At 50.0% G+C, this 18,293-nt stretch overlaps 1 protein-coding gene across 2 annotated transcripts in view; it reads left to right on the top strand.

Annotated features, from left to right (window-relative positions):
• The window catches only part of p2rx1 (purinergic receptor P2X, ligand-gated ion channel, 1), a 150,182-nt gene that overhangs the window by 120,948 nt on the left and 10,941 nt on the right, over positions 1-18,293 (top strand). For both annotated transcript variants that reach the window (XM_038814250.1, XM_038814249.1), the window contains 4 exons: positions 8,159-8,239; positions 8,331-8,472; positions 10,762-10,898; positions 13,486-13,576. In XM_038814250.1, the coding sequence (XP_038670178.1) occupies positions 8,159-8,239; positions 8,331-8,472; positions 10,762-10,898; positions 13,486-13,576 (451 nt within the window). The remainder of the gene's footprint in view (positions 1-8,158; positions 8,240-8,330; positions 8,473-10,761; positions 10,899-13,485; positions 13,577-18,293) is intronic.

The following is an 18,293-nucleotide window of genomic DNA, read 5'->3' as shown; positions in this document are numbered from 1 at the left end:
AATATCCAGGTCCATCGCTAAATGTCACCTCCTTGACATACCTGCAGTACCAGCAGTAACCACAGCTCCTGCTGGTGCTGCCGGTGTGCAGAACCACTGACCCCTATTTGGCTGACAGCTCTGAGGTGAGACACTATCCTGGAGATGGATGGAAGTCCCACTTCATACTAATGAAGGGTTTTCACCCTAAAAAGCAAAGCAAGGTGAGCCACATAAGCAAAGATTGGCTGGGCCCTAACATTTACACTGGGGTATTTGGAGCCCGCCTTCACCATATAATCCAGCTCACTCACTCACTCACGCGTTCTCTCATTCACACATTGTCGTTCTCTTTCTCTCGCTCACTCACTCACACGCTCTCTCACACACTCACTGTCTCTCTCTTTCTCTCACTCACTCACACACGCTCTGTCATTCACACACTAACTCGCTTTCTCTCACTCACCCACTCTCTCACTCACCCACTCACACAGTGTCTATCGCTTTCACTCACCCACTCACTCAGTCTCTCACTCTCTCACTCACTCACACACTCACATGCTGTCTCACTCATTCACACACTCACATGCTGTCTCACTCATTCACTCACTCACACTGTCTCTCCCTTTCACTCATTCAATCAAACATTCTCTCACTCACTCACACACACATTCTCTCTCTCACTCACACTCACACACACTCTCACTCACTCACACGCTCTCTCACTCACACTCTTTCTCACTCATTCACTCACAGTGTTTCCGTCTCTCACTCTCACTCTCGCTCACCAACACTCATGGTCTGTTTCTCCTTCTCTTACTCACTCACTCTCTCTTTCACTTACTCAGTCTCTCTTTCTCTCACTCATTCACTCACTCACATGCTCTCACTCAATCACACACACACTCTCACTTAATCATTCATACACTCTTTCTCCTCTCCCTCATTCACGCTCTGTCTCTTTCTTTCACTGATTCACTCACTCACACAATCTCTCTCTCTCACTCACACACATGCTCTCTTTCTCCTTCTCTCACACACTCACTCGTTCTCTCTTTCTCTCACTCAGTCACAGGCTCTCTGGGCGGGATTCTCCCAGTCCTGGGCGGGGCGGGAGAATCCCACCGAACGGGCCACGCCGCCCCGACGCCATTGGTGCCGGCATGGTTGACGCTGCACCGGTCAAGGGCCGCTGTACGCGGCTGGCCCGCCGATTCTCCGGCCCGGATGGACCGAGCGGCCGTAAGAAAAGAACCAAGTCCCGCCGGCGCCGTTCTAACCTGCTCTCAGCTGGCGGGACCTCAGCGTGGAAGGGTCAGATTGCGGCCTCTGGGTGGGGAGGGGAGGTCCGACCCCGGGTGGGGAGCCTGCGATGTGGCCTGGCCCGAGATCGGGGCCCACCGATCGGCGGGCCGGCCTCTGTGGCTGGGGGCTTCCTTTCTTACGCACCGGCCGCTGTCGTCCTGCGCCATATTGCATCGGGCCGGCACATTGGAGGAGGCCACTGCGCATTCGCGTGTTGACGCCGGCGCTGTGTTGTTCTGTTACTTTGAGTAACATAAGCCGCTACTTGGTGTAGGCATTGCTGAAGGATACTCCAGACCGTGTGGTAAGTTGAACGTATTGATTGAGTGATTAACAAAGCTCCCAAATGAGTTCTACACTCTACTAATCTGACTCTAGTAACACAGTATACTCTACTAACTATATGAACTTGCTCTAGACCACTTGCTATGGTGTGACGGTGCTGCTAACCACACACGTTTTGCTCTCTAGGTTTCTGTCAGTGGAAGGGGCAGGGCCTGTGTGCCTTGTCCTTTTTATTGTGGTCGTGTGGTGCCCTCTTGTGATGATGCCACGGCTGGGTGTTCTGATTACCCATTGGTTGTGTCTTGTTCTGATGACTCATTGGTTACATGTCTGCATATCATTACATCTCCCCTTTTTTTTTTTGTTTTTTTTTTGTTGTGTGCCTGTCTAATGTGGTGATAGTAGCTAAGGTTGACAGTATTATAGAAAATAACATGATATGCATGTCTTGGATATACAGTAGACATAAAAAGGCAAATGTTCATAAGTCCAGTCTTTGGGGTCTCTGTCTTATCCTTGATGACCTCCAGAGAGATGGCGGAGGGGATGCCGGTGTCTTGTCGGAGTCACGACTGGTGGAATCGTGGTTTGTGGTGTCTTGAGGTGGCGCTTGAACAGACGGAAGTGGAGGGGAATTGGTTGTGAGCATATGATTTTCCGAAGTGCCCTTCGATTTCGTCGAATGATGGTGCCGTCAGCCGTTTTTCTCACATAGGATCTGGGCGCAGCCTGCCGAATGATGACAGCTGGGGCAGACCACCCACCATCAGGTGTTTTGATCCTGATGGTGTCTGCTGGGGACAGCGCGTCCAGATCGGTGGCATGTGCGTCATAGTGCTGTTCCTGACTGTCACAAAGCTGTTGCATCTTTTGTAGTACCGGTAGGTGATCAGGGTTGGGCAGGTGTAGGGCTGGAAGTGTCGACCTCAGGTCCCTGTTCATCAACAGTTGAGCTGGTGACATGCCAGTTGATAAGGGAGTCGCCCGGTACGCTGGTAATGCAAGATGTATGTCGGAGGTGGAGTACGAGGATTTGTGGATAAGTTGCTTCACGATGTGCACCCCCTTTTCGACTTTGCCGTTGGACTGCGGATAGCGCGGACTGGAGGTAATGTGCTTGAAGTTGTAGCCTTTAGTAAACGTGGTCCATTCTCGACTGAGGAAACACGGGCCATTGTCACTCATGACAGTATTCGGGATGCCATGCGGCAAGAACGTCTCTGCACGCTTTGATGATGGTCTTTGAGGTGAGGTCAGACAGCTTCAGCACCTCAGGATAGTTTTGAGAAGTAATCAGTGAGTAGGATGTAGTCGCGACCATTCGCGTGGAATAGGTCAATGCCGACCTTGGCGAGGTTTCCAGGTCATGTTGTTGGAGTGTCTCCTTGCCCTGTGCTGGTTGGAACCTCTGACAGATCTCGCAGCCCAGGACCATGTCCATGATGTCCTGGTTGATTCTGGGCCAGCAGACAGCTTGTCGGGCCCTGTGTCTGCACTTTTCTATGCCCAGGTGCCCCTCGTGAATTTGCCGTACTACCATGCGCTGGAGACGCAGCGGGATGACTATTCTGTCCATCTACAGCAGGATTGGGGCCTCACGGTAGCATGGTGGTTAGCATCAATGCTTCACAGCTCCAGGGTCCCAGGTTCGATTCCCGGCTGGGTCACTGTCTGTGTGGAGTCTGCACGTCCTCCCCGTGTGTGCGTGGGTTTCCTCCGGGTGCTCCGGTTTCCTCCCACAGTCCGAAGATGTGCAGGTTAGGTGGATTGGCCATGCTAAATTGCCCGTAGTGTAAGGTTAATGGGGGGATTGTTAGGTTGCGGGTATACAGGTTTCGTGAGTTTGAGTAGGGTGATCATTGCTCGGCACAACATCGAGGGCCGAAGGGCCTGTTCTGTGCTGTACTGTTCTATAGATTCCGTTGATCAACGTTCGGTCATCTTTGATGTTATAGAATTGAGGGCATTGCCCTTTCGGCCACCCATTGTTGAGGTTGTAGATGACTCGCTGCACAGGGGGTCTTTGTCCGTCTCTTCGTCTCTTCTCTGATGAGAACGTATTTTTCGTCTGTTGCAGGGAGGGTGCTTGCACATATTTGTACCTGCCATTCAATGTGCTGGATGATTTCCAATGGCTCACTTGGTGAGGTGACGGAGTAGGACAGTGCATCTGCAATGGTGAGCTCTTTGCCAGGCGTGTACACAAGATTGAAATCATACCGCCAGAGTTTGAGCAAAACTTTCTGCAATCGGGGCATCATGTCGTTCAGGTTCGTCTGGACGATGTGGACCAGAGGTTTGTGATCTGTTTCAGCGGTGAATGTTGGCAGTCCGTCGACGTAATCATGGAATTTGAGGATGCTGGTGAGAAGATCTAAACACTCCTTTTCAATCTGCGCGCACCTGGTCTCCGTCAGTGTCATTGCCCGTGATGCGTATGCTACTGGGATCCATGATGTGTCGTCTTTCTGTAGCAGAATCGCTGCAATGCCATCCTGACTTGCATCGATCAAGATCTTAGTTTCGCGATCTGGGTCAAAGAATACGAGGACGGGTGCAGTGGTGAGATTGGCCTTCAGCTCCAACCACTCTGTCTGGGGTTCCGTCTTCCACTCGAAGGCGGTTGATTTCTTTATCAGTTTTCTTAGGGACGTTGTGTGTCTGGCCAAATTCGGGATGAATTTGCCGAGGACGTTTACCACTCCAAGGAAGCGCAGAACTGTTTTCTTGTCCTCGGGGACTTTCATTGCGTCCGTTCCGTGCGTCTTCGCGCATGCGCAGTGCGGTTCTTGGCCGCTTGAGCATATGCAGTGCGGTTGTCGGCCAATTCGTATTCCCGGTCGTACTGCGCATACGCTGGGCCCCAGGAGGAGCGCGCAAAATGGCTGCTGTCAGAGATGTGGGGGCACTGCATCCGGGAGATGGCCTGAACACTCTCCACCTCGTGGTAGGTTTGTTTTTCACTCTCAGCGTTTCTGTATTGTGAATAGTGATTTTTTGAATGTTCATTTACAGCGCACGTTTCAATAGTGATCTTTAAGGTCATATGTTTGATTTTTAGCAATTGCTCTCTCAGAGGATCAGAGTGGATTCCAAAAACTATTTGGTCTCTGATCATGGAGTCAGTTATGTCAACGAAGTTGCAGGAATGCGCTAGCAGTGTAAGGTTAGTGAAATAACTATTGAAGGGTTCAAGTTTACCTTGCATCCTTTGTTTAAAGATGCAGCGCTCAAATTTTTTGTTCATGTCAACCTCTCAGTGGCTGTCGAATTTTTGTTTAAATGAACGCCAGTTCGCACTAAGGTTACCGGTGGTCCTGAGTTGATGAGGAGCCTATGTCAAGTCCATCGGGCCTGGATTCGGTAGCTGTTTGTGTTGGCTCTGTTGTCAAAGAGCTGTCTGAGTTTGTCTCTGACCTTACTGAATTGAACTAGGTAGATTCAGTAGCCACTCCTGTACCATGTGTTATGTTACTTTGAGTAACATAAGCCGCTACTTGGTGTAGGCATTGCTGAAGGATACTCCAGACCGTGAGGTAAGTTGAACGTATTTATTGAGCGATTAACAAAGTTCCTAAATGAGTTCCACACTCTACTAATCTGACTCTAGTAACACAGTATACTCTACTAACTATATGAACTTGCTCTAGACCACATGCTATGGTATGACGGTGCTGCTAACCACACACGTTTTGCTCTCTAGGTTTCTGCCAGTGGAAGGGGCAGGGCCTGTGTGCCTTGTCCTTTTTATAGTGGTCGTGTGGTGCTCTCTTGTGATGATGCCACCGCTGGGTGTTCTGATTACCCATTGGTTGTGTCTTGTTCTGATGACCCATTGGTTACATGTCTATATCATTATAGGCACCATTGCGCATGTCCTCGTTGGCGTTGGTGGAACTGCGCATGCGCAGATCCCACGGCACACAGTTCGCTGCAAGCCGCTCCAGCGCCATGCTGGCCCCATGTAGGGGCCAGAATTAGTCGTGGGAGCGTTTACGACGGCGTGGACACGCTGCCACTGGATTGGAGAATCCCACCCATGCTCTTTCACTCACTCACACTTACTCACTCTCCCACTCACACACTCTTTCTCCTTAGTCACTCGTTCTCTCTTTCACTCACACTCACTCACTCTCTCTCTCTCTTTCACTCATGCATACTCTCTCTCACACACTCGCTTTCTCCTTCTCGCACTCATTCACTCGCTCTGTCTTTTTCTTACTCATATTCACTCACATGCACACTCACTCCCTCACACATGCTCCCTTGCTCATGTTGACTCACACACTGAAGAATAATCAGCGGTATTCTCCGCCAGTGGGATTCACCATTGCGTGGGCAGCGCACCGATGCCAGTGGGTTTCCTGGCGGCGTGGAGTGGCCATAATGGGAGATCCCATTGGCAGGTGGCAGGAATGGAGAATCCCTCTGTCAACGAGGATGCGTCACCCAGGGAAACAAAGCTGGTGGACCAGAGAATCCAGCTCAGTATATTCCTGGAACATCTTCTGCTGAACCTGCTGAGAGTCTGTAGTATTTATTGCCTTTTGTTTCTGATTTGCAGGATCTCTAATCTCTTAAGACGGAGAGGTTTTCATTAACCTCTAATGACATTTACAACTATCTGTGGTTATGGTGATGGAGGGAGACATGCCCTCCGATCCTGAGATTTCATCCAGCCGCACTAGTTTTATGTGGGAATTGTGCGCACAAAATTCCTGATTGCATTGATAGACTAGCTGGAGGCCTGTTTCTCATGAGAACTTTCAACAGATTGACACAGATGGTCAAGTTCCTGAAACAAGGCCTGTATGGTGGGCGCAGTGGTTAGCACTGCTGCCTCACGGCGCCAAGGTCCCAGGTTCGATCCAGGTCACTGTCCGTGTGGAGTTTGCACATCCTCCCCGTGTCTGCGTGGATTTTGCCCCCACAACCCAAATATGGGCAGTGTAGGTGCATCGGCCACGCTAAATTGCCCCTCAATTGGAAAAAATTAATTAGGTACTCTGAATTTTAAAAAGGTTCCTGAAACAAAAGCTGAATCTGCTGGACACACTCAGTAAAGACAGACCGTGATCGAGATCACAGACAGGGAGAAAACCTTAGCTGATAACTGAAAGATATACAGATAAATAGAATTCACAAAGGAAAAGAACAAGAGATGGAAAATCCACTTCTCTCTCACACACTGACACACACACATACTCACACACAGCTGAATTTTACAAGTCACACTCGGGCAGCAAAGGAGGCAGATGGATCCCTAAATTAGGGTGCTGTGCCATGTGTGGTGTGCCCTCTGGTCTGCCCAGCCCGCCCCCACCCTCTCCTTGCGGGGTCTGTGAGTTTGACTCCAGCAAGATCCTGGACAAGTTTCAATATCCAGGTCCATCGCTAAATGTCACCTCCTTGACATACCTGCAGTACCACCAGTGACCACAGCTCCTGCTGGCACTGCCGGTGTGCAGAACCACTGACCCCTAATTTGCTGATAACTCTGAGATGGATGGAAGTCCCACTTCATACTAATGAAGGGTTTTCACCCTAAAAAGCAAAGCAAGGTGAGCCACATAAGCAAAGATTGGCTGGTCCCTAACATTTAAGCTGGAGTGCGGGGAGCCCACCTTCACCATATGAGGGAGAGATTTTCATGAACCTCTAATGACATTTACAACTATTTGTGGTTCTGGTGATGGAGGGAGACATCCCCTCCGATTCTGAGATTTCATCCAGCCACACTTGTTTTCTGTGGGAATTGTGCCCACTGGGCCTGGCGAGGTCAGTGGATGGCCACACTCTCTGCTTGGGGCTGGCACAGAGCAATGGCACGATTGGTAAATTTTAGGTGTCTGCCACATGATGGTGCACACTCTGGTGCTCACCAGCTTTCCCGGGTAAAGTCTCCATGGAAACAACAACGGCCGGAATTTTCGGGTCATTGTGATTCACTTTTGCCGCCGGGAACCCATCCCCGCCAGCGGGATTGAGGTAACGTGCGTTGGTTACAATGGGAAATGCTATGGACAAGCGGCGGAATGGTAGAATCCTGGCACTGGCGAATGGCGCAGCACCAATAAGCACGCGGCTGGGGAGGTGGAGGATTCCCCCGAACATCTCCTTATTTCCGGCCTCTTGAACATCCCTGATTTGAAATATCCAACATTGACGGCCGTGCCTCGAGCTGTCTGGACCACAAGCTGTGGATTTCCAGTCCGTTACCTCTCATTTCACAATGTCGCAATGACAGGGAACAGGCTTGATGGACCAAATGGTCCTTCCTGGATAGAGATTAACATACGTTTGTTTGAAAGATCCCAGGGTTGGTAGATTTTAGTCGTAAATATCTTCAGCAATAATATTAAATATCTCAGGGAGGAATAGTGTGAAATGAATAAATATTGGGATTCAGCTACCCGTTAAATATCTTTCCACTTCTAGTCAATAAAACTGCAAACCGGCAGATATGCTGGCATGCCCACTTTACTCTGTCGCCCAAACTTAAAACGATCTCCACCGACTGCGCCAGTCAGCTCAGGCAGTTTGTCCCCCTATACTGAATGTAGATATCTTCCCTCCTCTCTCCCTCTAGTCCTCCACTGCTGATGGCTGCAGAAAACTTCACCATCTTTATCAAGAACGCAATCACTTTTTCAGCTTTTGGTGTTTCTAGGTATGTTGGGTTTTTATTCACAATCTTGAAGGCCGTTATTAGAAAAAAAGCGACGCATTCTTTTAGCTTTACCCAAAATTCTGTTTTCTAGGCGGAATATAGTGGAATCAATATCCAAAGAGACTCTGAGAAATTGCTCCTACCACAAGGTCCATGATCCGCTGTGCCCTGTGTTTCGTTTGGGGTACATTGTTGAAGAACTTAAAGAGAATTTCTCTGCCTTGGCATACAAAGTAAGTCTGGGCCCTCACCACAAGCACAGGCCTCCAATTAACCAAGGAAACTGAAATTGGCATATAAAAACAGTACCGTGATTCACACAGCACCATTTAGAAACATTGATAATAGGAGCAGGAGGAGGCCATTCAGCCCTTCGAGCCTGCTTTGCCATTCATTATGATCATTGCTGATCATCCAACTCAATATCCTTTATCCCCAAGAGCAATATCTAACTGCTTCTTCAAAACATACAGGGCTGGATTCTCCTCCGGCGGGGATCCTCCACTTTGCCGGAGGCGCACTCACGCCCGCGGATTTCCCAGCGGCATGGGGGTGCCCATAATGGGAAAGCCCTTTGGCCGGCTGCCGGAATGGAGGATCCCACTGCTGGCGGGGGTGGACCGGTGCGTTTTGGGACAGAGAATCCCACCCACAATGTTTTGGCCTCAACTACTTTCTTTGGTAAAGAATTCCACAGTGTCGTCACGCTGGGTGAACACATTTCTTCTCATCTCTGTCCTAAATGGTTTACTCCATATTCCCAGACTGTGACTCCTGGTTCTGGACTTGCCCGCCATTGGGAACATCCTTCTTGCATCTTCCTTGAATAGTCCTGTGAGAATTTTATAGGTTTCTATGAGATCCCCCCTCATTCTTCTGAACTCCAGCGAATATAATCCTAACTGACTCAATCTCTCCTCATACATCACACCCACCCACCCACCCCAGGAATCAGTCTGGTAAAGCTTTGCAGAACTCCCTCTCGCAAGAACATCCTTCCTCAGATAAAGAGACCAAAACTGCACACAATTTCCAGGTGTGGTCTCACCAAGGCCCTGTATAATTGCAGCAAGGCAGCCCTGCTCCTGTACTCTAATCCTCTTGTTATGAAGGCCAACATACCATTTGCCTTCTTTACCACCTGCTGCTGTACCTGCATGCCTTCAATGTCTAGTGTACAAAGACACCCAGGTCTCATTGAACATTGCCCTCTCTCAATCTATAGCCATTCAGATAATAATCTGCCTTCTCTTTTTCCTACCAAAGTAATCTCATGTTTATCCCACTTTGGTAGCAAGTATAATTTACGTTATACTGTATCTGTCAAGCATTTGACCACTCACTCAAGTTGTCCAAATCACACTGAAGCATCTCTGCATCCACCTCACAACTCACCCTCCCACCTGTTTTCTGTCATCTGCAAATTTGGAGACTACATTTAGTGCCCTCATTTAAATCATGAATATACATTATGTATAGCTGGGGTCCTAGCACTGATCCCTGCCGTATCCCACCAGTCACTGCCTGCCACTTGAAAAAACTTTATCGAAAGCCTTCTGAAAGTCCAAATACACCACATCCACTGGCTCCCCTTCATCAATTCTACTAGTTATATCCTCGAAGAATTCCAGTAGATTTGTCAAGCATGATTTCCCTTTTGTAAATCCATACTGACTGTCCAATCCTGCCACTGTTTTCAAAGTGCTCTATTATTAAATCTTTTATAATGGACTTTAGCATTTTCCCTACTACCGATGTCAGGATCATTGGTCTATAATTCCAGGTTTTCTCTCTGCCTCCCTTTTTAAATAGTAGGATTATATTAGCTCCCGTCCAATCTGTAAGAACTGTTCTTGGAAGATGACCACCAATGCATCCATTATTTCTAGGGCCACTTCCTGAAATACTCTGGGATGTAGATTAATCAGGCCCTGGGGATTTATCGGTCTTCAATCCCATCAATTTTTCCAACACCATTTCCTTCAGTTCCCACTCACTAAACCCTGTGTTCCCCAACATTTCTGGTATCTGATTTGTGCCCTTATTTGTGAAGACAGAACCATTATACGTATTTAGTTGCTCAGCCATTTGTTTCCCATTATAAATTCCCCGTTTTTATTGTAAGGATCCTACATTTTTCTTCATCAATCTTTTTCTCCTCACATACCTATAGGAACATTTACAGGCAGTGTTTATGTTTCCCCAAGCTTACTTGGGTACTCTATTTTCCCTTCATAACCAACCCATTTGTTCTCCTTTGCTGAATAGAGTGAATAGAGAGCACCTGTAAATGAGATAACTCTTTACTGCTAAATGTTGGAACTCCCTCCCCAACAGCACTGTGGGTGTACCTACACCACATGGGCTGCAGAGGTTCATGATGGCAGCTCACCACCACCTTCTCGAGGGCAATTTGGGATGGACAATGAATCCTGGCCTAGCCAGTGATGCTCACAGCCCATGAAAGGATATTTTAAAAAATATAATGATGAGATTGTGCTGACACTGTGTTTGTGTTGAAGGGCAGTATGATTGGGATTGTGATAAACTGGGATTGTGACTTGGATTGGCCGGAACGATTCTGTATACCCACCTACAGCTTCCATCACCTTTACGGAGGTTCAGGCAAGGAGAAAGTATCAGCAGGATTTAATTTCAGGTAGGAACCTCACAATTTAACATCTGCCACTTGTCAGTGGTTTAGCTAAGTGAGATAATGCAGCAGGTTGCTGGTTAGCACAGGGTATTGGCATAGTGAGTCATTATATTCTTCAGCTCTGTGAATCCACATCGCTCAGGGCTCCATCACAGTTGGACAAGAGGGAAAAGATTTGCGTCAGCAGGGAGAGATGAGGGGTTGGTTGTGAACCTCCTCATGTCTCTGGCAAAAGTCCACTGGAATTGCTCAAAAAGTGTCCATTATCATGATACTTCAGGTCCTGGTCTCATATGGAAGAGGCTTGGAATCATAAGGAGGTGGCGCTCTTACCTGCACCATAGACCTTACCTTACAAACGGCACCCACTTCTCTAATTGGTGCCAAACCTGGCACTGGGCTAATTGTGGGATTGGCAGAGCCAGTCAGTAGCAGGAGTATAAGATGAGATGGAATGAGGTAATTGAGTCTCCTTCCATCTGTCCAATGAAAGCAGTCAGACGGAAATCTACCCCATATAACTCGTGATAATTAAAGTGATACTTTCTCAATTTGATACACATTGCCTCTTGCTATCATAGAGAATCGTAGAATTTACAGTGCAGAAGGAGACCATTCGGCCCATCGAGTCTGCACCGGCCCTTACAAAGAGCACCCTACTCAAGCCCACATATCTACCCTATCCCTGTAACCCAGTAATTCCCACTTAACCTTTTTCTTTGGATACTAAGGGCAATTTATCATGGCCAATCCACCTAACCTGCACGTCTTTGGACCGTGGGAGGAAACCGGAGCACCCGGAGGAAACCCACACAGACATGGGGAGAACGTGAAGACTCCGCACAGACAGTGTTCCAGCGGGGAATCGAACCTGGGACCCTGGAGCTGTGAGCCCCTGTGCTAACCACCATGCTACCGTGCTGTCCACGGTCTAATGGTCGTGATGGAATCAAATGGGAACAATGTCCCATAGCGAGCGCGTTGAGCCGCGTGTTTCCCGGCACTTGCAGCACTGAGAAACACAACGCTGTCTAACGTGACTCCGGTTAGATAGGGCGCCATGTGGCTCCGTTTGCCGGAATTCCTCGGTGCAGGGAGAGATCAAACGGCATTTAAAAACGGCGTCCCGATCTCTCGAATGCGATCCCCGAACCTCCTCAAAACCCCAACTCACCTATGAGGGGGTCCTCGGTCCCCGCCACACCCCACCTCACGTTCACAGAGCAGCCCTGGAACTATTCGCCACTGTGCAAAAAATGTCAGCTTGGCAGTGCTACCTGGGTGCCTTGGCAGTGCCAAAACCTACCTAGACGTAGCAGCAGAGCAAGGAAGGTTAAGCACATTGAGGATCACTGAGGGCACCGGGGGAGGGGGGAGAGGGGGGAGTAGCCAGTGGGTAAGGGGGGGGGGGGGAGAGTGGGGCAGCACCATCGGGAGAGTGGGGCGTTGTTGGACACCTGTGACACATTACAAATCCTTGACCAGAAGCAGTATGATGCCTCCGTCACTTTCTTCCACAATGCGAGCCTTGGGCCCATATCTCACAGGCAAAGAGCCCGCGGGTACTGGGCTTGCCGCCCCAGTGCTGTGCATCCCCCCCACCCCATAGCACTAACCCACCCTCCAGCCGTGGACATGTCTCCGGAGCTGTGACCCATCTCCTGGGTGTTTGAATGTTGGCTGCTGTGTATGTGGTGTTGCCTCCCGCAGTGTTCAAGCACAGTGCCCAGGCATCACAGTGTGATTGGGATGCTAGGCAATGACTCCCACATGCTACATGGCCCGTCCATCCACAGGAATCCACTTGGAATGTGTGAAGTGCTCACTTAACCACGAGTGCCAATTCCCTATTAGCAATAGCCTTCAGCCGCACGGCCACAGGCCTCGGTAGTCGGTGTGGGTTATGGGCAGTGGGTGGGGCAGGCGGTCAGGGGCTAGGGTTGCTCCAGGAATGGGTACACATGATCCAAAATATGGCATGGTAATGCGCACTCCCCCCCCCCCGCCCCACCCACCCCCGTGCCTCCCTCCTATGGTGGCCCACCCCTGCAGAGGGTCCCCCAACCCCAGCCGAGGGCACCCTCGCCCTGCAGAGCACTGGGGTGACAAGCCCAGTACTCCCAGGCTCTTTGCCTGTGAGCAAAGTTGGCTCCTCACGTCCTCGGCTCCCCACAAAAGCTCTTCCGCCGGGTTCATGTTTTTAAAAAGGAGTACTAATCGGTGCCAGTGTGACCACTTGCGGGCGAGGCCAGTGTATCACGGGAGGCTGTTGGATATGGGGTCGCTCCCGTTAATTGTATGGAAATAGGGCTTAAGTGGTGATAATTGATTTCTCGCCATGCTACGGTGAGATCTCGAGTTGCCTACGAGAGCGGACCGGTTGCATCGCAAACTGGCGCCTGGCGCGGTTCTCGTTTTCTGCGTCTCCCACTAACTACCAGCTTCGTTTCGCTCTCGTGAGAGAGTAACAAGGCTGGAGAATCGCGCCCATAATATCTTCAGGTTATAATAGGTGTTGAATGAATGCAAGTCTTTCTTTCTTTCAAGGTCAGTCTTAGTTCAATAACATCTCCCATGTTTAATTTCAAAGGTATGCTAAATACTATAAGGAAAATGGCACAGAAATGAGAGACCTTTACAAGGTCTTTGGAATTCGATTAGATGTTTTGGTCAATGGCAAGGTAAGGATCCTTGTGTTTTTGCGTGATGGTATCAGGTTAAGGTTTTCAATGTTGGGAATGGAATTCACATCAGATCCTATCTGGCCAGGGTAGGAGAGGAGATCTCATCAATCACTTTCTACATTAACCTCATGTTATATCCTTGTCTTTCCCCTCACAAAACCTTGTGTGGATTTTCCATTGATAAATTCGGCCAGTTCTTTTGAGCAACTTTTGCCAAGTTGTGGTAAGTTTTCTGCTGGTTAGCTGGTGGGACTGCATGAGCCACAAAAGCAATTGTCACATCATTAGTCAGGTCTGCAACCAAATCCAAGTTCCAGGAAGATCAGCATGACGTTATAACATCAAGAACTTTGTCTCAAGTGAAAATTGTAGATTCAATCATTTGTTTCAGATTCATTCATCTCCACAGACAAACTAACACAAACACTCCTGTATAAACCGTTTTGGGTTTTTTTGTGTTCATTATTTCCTTGGATTCAGTGTCACAAACCTCCTAGAAGTGTATCTTATATCTCCAACAAATAAGGGTGAGCCGCTTTCTTTTCTAAAAAAATATTTTTAATTGGGTTTTCACATTTTGTATCCAACAATTTACAAAATAACATTAATCCAACACATATATTCACAACAGAAGAGGGTCCCAAAAATATCTGTGGCCCCGACCCCCCTCTTTAACTTTTCTTACATATCATGGCGCTGAGGACCCGGGTTCAATCCTGGTCCCGGGTCACAGTCCATGTGGAGTTTGCACATTCTCCCACTGTTTGCATGGGTCACACATCGCAGCCCACAACACAAAGATTTGCAGGGTAGGTGAAATGGCCACGCTAAATTGGGCCTCACGGGAGCATGGTGGTTAGCATCAATGCTTCACAGCTCCAGGGTCCCAGGTTCGATTCCCGGCTGGGTCACTGTCTGTGTGGAGTCTGCACGTCCTCCCCGTGTGTGCGTGGGTTTCCTCCGGGTGCTCCGGTTTCCTCCCACAGTCCAAAGATGTGCGGGTTAGGTGGATTGGCCATGCTAAATTGCCCATAGTGTAAGGTTAATGGGGGGATTGTTGGGTTACGGGTATACGGGTTACGTGGGTTTAAGTGGGGTGATCATTGTTCGGCACAACATCGAGGGCCGAAGGGCCTGTTCTGTGCTGTACTGTTCTATGTTCTATGTTCTAAATTACCCCTTAATTGGAAAAAAGAATTGGGTACTTTAAATTTCTAAAAATTAAAAATGAAACTTTTTTTTGCATATTTGACAGTCTCCAATGCGGCCAAGACACATATTTACAGACACTTATGTACAGTTTGGTTTGGGCCTTAGCTTGTCTACAAGACAGTCTTCTAGCTTTTATCCTTCCTGCTTGTCCCTCGCATTCCACTTGTCTGTGTTGGCCCCCCCCAACCTTTCCTCCCGCCCCAACGCCCCCCCCCCCCCCCAGGAAACGGAACCTCCCCCTTTACTTTCTCCACCTTGTTCCATGGTTAGTTCCGTGCCTCCAGCCCCGCCCCCCTTTGCTACTTTATTGGCCGATGGCTAGGAATAGGTCTTGAAACAAGTTGGTGAATGGCTTCCATGTCCTGCGGAAGGTTTCTTCCAACCCTCGGATGGCAAATTTTATTTTCTCCAGCTTGAGAAATTCCACCAGGTCAGACAGCCAGTCTCAGGTGGTGCTGCCGAACGCCAACCGAGCAGGGTTCTCTGGTGGGTGATAAGGGAGGCACAGGCTCGGGTGTCAGCCTACCCATGAAGACCTCTGGCTGATCTGATCCCCCGACGACCGCCACATTTTGGTACTGCTCCACCCTCAGTCCACCTGGACATGGCCTCAATGAAGGATATCCAGTACCCGACAAGTCTGGGGCAGGCCCAGAACATGTGTGCGTGGTTGCTGGGCCTTCCTGGCATTGTTCGCATTTTTCCTGCACCTCCGGGAAGAACCTGCTCATTCGGGTCCTGGTTAGGTGCTCTCTGTGCATCATCTTAGCTGCATTACACTCAGCCCTGTGCATGTTCGTCCTGTGCAGTGCTTCAGAGTCCTCCCCCTATCTCCACGCCTAATTCCTCCTTCCTAATTTATCTTTGTCTCGTCCAGGAGTAAACGCACCTCCTCCAACAGCTGCTCGTACATGTCCGCACAGTTCCCCCCACGTTAGGTCACCCACATCCAGCAGTCGTTCTACCAGTGAGCGCCCTGGTATCTGAGGGTTTATTTGTGGTGGAGGTTTTTGACCTGAATATATCTCAGGTCATTTCCTCTTGGGAGTTGGAACTTCTTTGGGTGTTCCCCAGGGTCGCTACTCTACCACCTGTGTTCATGTTCCTAACCGTCAAAGTCTCTGTCTCCTGTCTCCATCTTTTGACGGTGGTGTCCATTGTTGAGAGAGTGAACCTATGATGCAGATGGGGGCCAAGGTGGGCATTTTGGTTAGACTGAAGTGTTGCCTCATTTGGTTCCATTTCACAATAAATTCACTGCAGTGTTAATGTAAGCCTACTTGTGATGCTAATAAAGATTATTATTATTATTATGTTTAGAGTGTGGCTACTACCACTGGGCTATTTGAGTACCTGGCTCGGGGCAGGATAGGAATGATGTGGTGGCCAGTTCTCGGAGGAACGTCTCTGCACAGGAGCTCTCCTCCATCTTCACCCACTCTGCTCACAGTTAATTGACCCATCCCCGTACACTTTCTGTGGCGGAAGCCGGGTAGTAGAACTGTAGGTTTGGAAGGACCACGCCTCCCGCATTTCATCTCCTTTGGGTTCACAGGGAACATCTTGGGCAGGCTTCTCCCACCCCCCCCGTCGGGTCGGAGAATCGCCGGGGGGCAGCATGAATCCCGCCCCGCCGGCCGCCGAATTCTACGGCACCGGAGATTCGGCGGGAGTGGGAATCGCGCCGGTCGGCGGCCGCTCTCAGCGGCCCCCCAGCAATTCGCTGACCCACGATGGGCCGAAGTCCCGCCGGCGTAAATTAGACTAGGTCCCTTACCAGCGGGACCTGGCGGTGCGGGCGGGGTCTTGGGGGGGGACGCGGGGCGATCTGGCCCCGGGGGGGTGCCCCCACGGCGATCTGGCCCCAGGGGGTGCCCCCATGGTGGTGTGGCCCGCGATCTGGGCCCACCAATCCGCGAGTGGGACTGTGCCGTGGGGGCACTCTTTTCCTACGCGCCGGCCGTGTCAGCCTCCGCTATGGCCGACGAATAGGTGAACCCCCCACTTGCGCATGCGCGGTGATGATGTCAGCAGTCACTGACGCTCCCGCACATGCGCGGACCCGCGCCAACCGGCGGAGTCCCTTCGTTCCCGGCTGGCGGGACGCCAAAGGCCTTCCACGCCGGCATGCGAGGCGCAAACTTCGACACCGGCCTAGCCCCTGAAGGTGGACATCCCTGCATCGTGCCTCTGTGCATCCAGAAGTATCTAAAGCCGGGAGGTGATAGTATAGTGGTATTGTCACAGGACTAGTAAACCAGAGACCCAGAGTAATGCTCTGGGGACCCAGGATCAAATCCCATCACTGCAGATGGTGAAATCTGAATTCAATAAAAATCTGGAATTAGAAGTCTAATGATGACCATTAAACCATTGTCTATTGTTTCAAAAACCCACCTGGTTCACTAATGTCCTTTAGTGAAGGAAATCTGCCGTCCTTACCAGATTTGGCCGACATGTGACTCCAGATCCACAGCAATGTGGTTGACTCTTAACTTCCCCCTCAAAGGCAATTAGGGTTGGGCAATAAATGCTGGCACAGTTTGCGACACCCACGTCCCATGAACAAATAAAAAAAATGCTGTGTCTCCATACGCTCGCCATGGGAGCACTGTACAATGGTTTCACCCAGGATGTGAACCCTGGTCCAAACCTAAATTGCTCCAATGCCTCAAGGAGGTACTTCCATTTGGCCCTGTCAAAGGCCATTTCTGCATCAAGGGAGGTGGCGTTCTCTCCCCGGAGGGAGTCATTATCATGTTCAGCAGAGACTTGATGTTCGCTGCCTGCCCCTGACGAAGCCCGTCTGGTCCTCCGCGACTACCTCTGGCACACAGCTCTCCAGCCAGCTCGCCGAGGCCTACGCCCCGATCTTTGCCTCCACATTTCAGAGGGAGATGGGTCTGTAGGTGGCCGTCAGAAATATTGAGGCTTGGGCCAGCATTGGTGGCAGGGTTCCCCTGATTAGAGAGTCTGTGAACATCTCCCGCAGGGGTGGGGCCAGTGCTGTCGCTAATCTTTTGGAGAAGTCCGCTAGGTATCCATCCGGCCCGTGCCTTCCCTGCCTGTATGGAGTTGATACTCTTCATGACTTCCCTCAGTTCTATTGGTGCTTCCAGACTCCATCTCCCATCTTCCCCCACGACCGGCATGTCCAGTCTGGCGAGGAACTTCTTCGTCTTAGAGTACCCTCCCAGGGGCTCAGAAGTGGACAGCCCTCAGTAGAAGGTTGCAAAGGCTTCATTGATCTGTTCCAATGCTGTGACTAGCTTGCTGCATCTGTCCTTGACCTGAGCCATTTCCCTTTGTGGCTGCCTCTTCTTCAGCTGGTGAGCCAGCAAGCAGCTGGCTTTCACTCCATGCTCATAAAAGCTGGCTTTCACTCCATGCCGGGGCGGAATGACAGCACGGCGGTTAGCTCTCCTGCCTAACCACGCCAGGAATCAGGTTCAATACCGACCTCGGTAACTGTGTGGAGTTTACACATTCTCCCCGTGTCTGC

This window comes from Scyliorhinus canicula, chromosome 12, assembly GCF_902713615.1.
Source record: "Scyliorhinus canicula chromosome 12, sScyCan1.1, whole genome shotgun sequence".
Classification (NCBI taxonomy): domain Eukaryota; kingdom Metazoa; phylum Chordata; class Chondrichthyes; order Carcharhiniformes; family Scyliorhinidae; genus Scyliorhinus; species Scyliorhinus canicula.
This window is presented reverse-complemented; position numbering and strand designations above follow the sequence as displayed.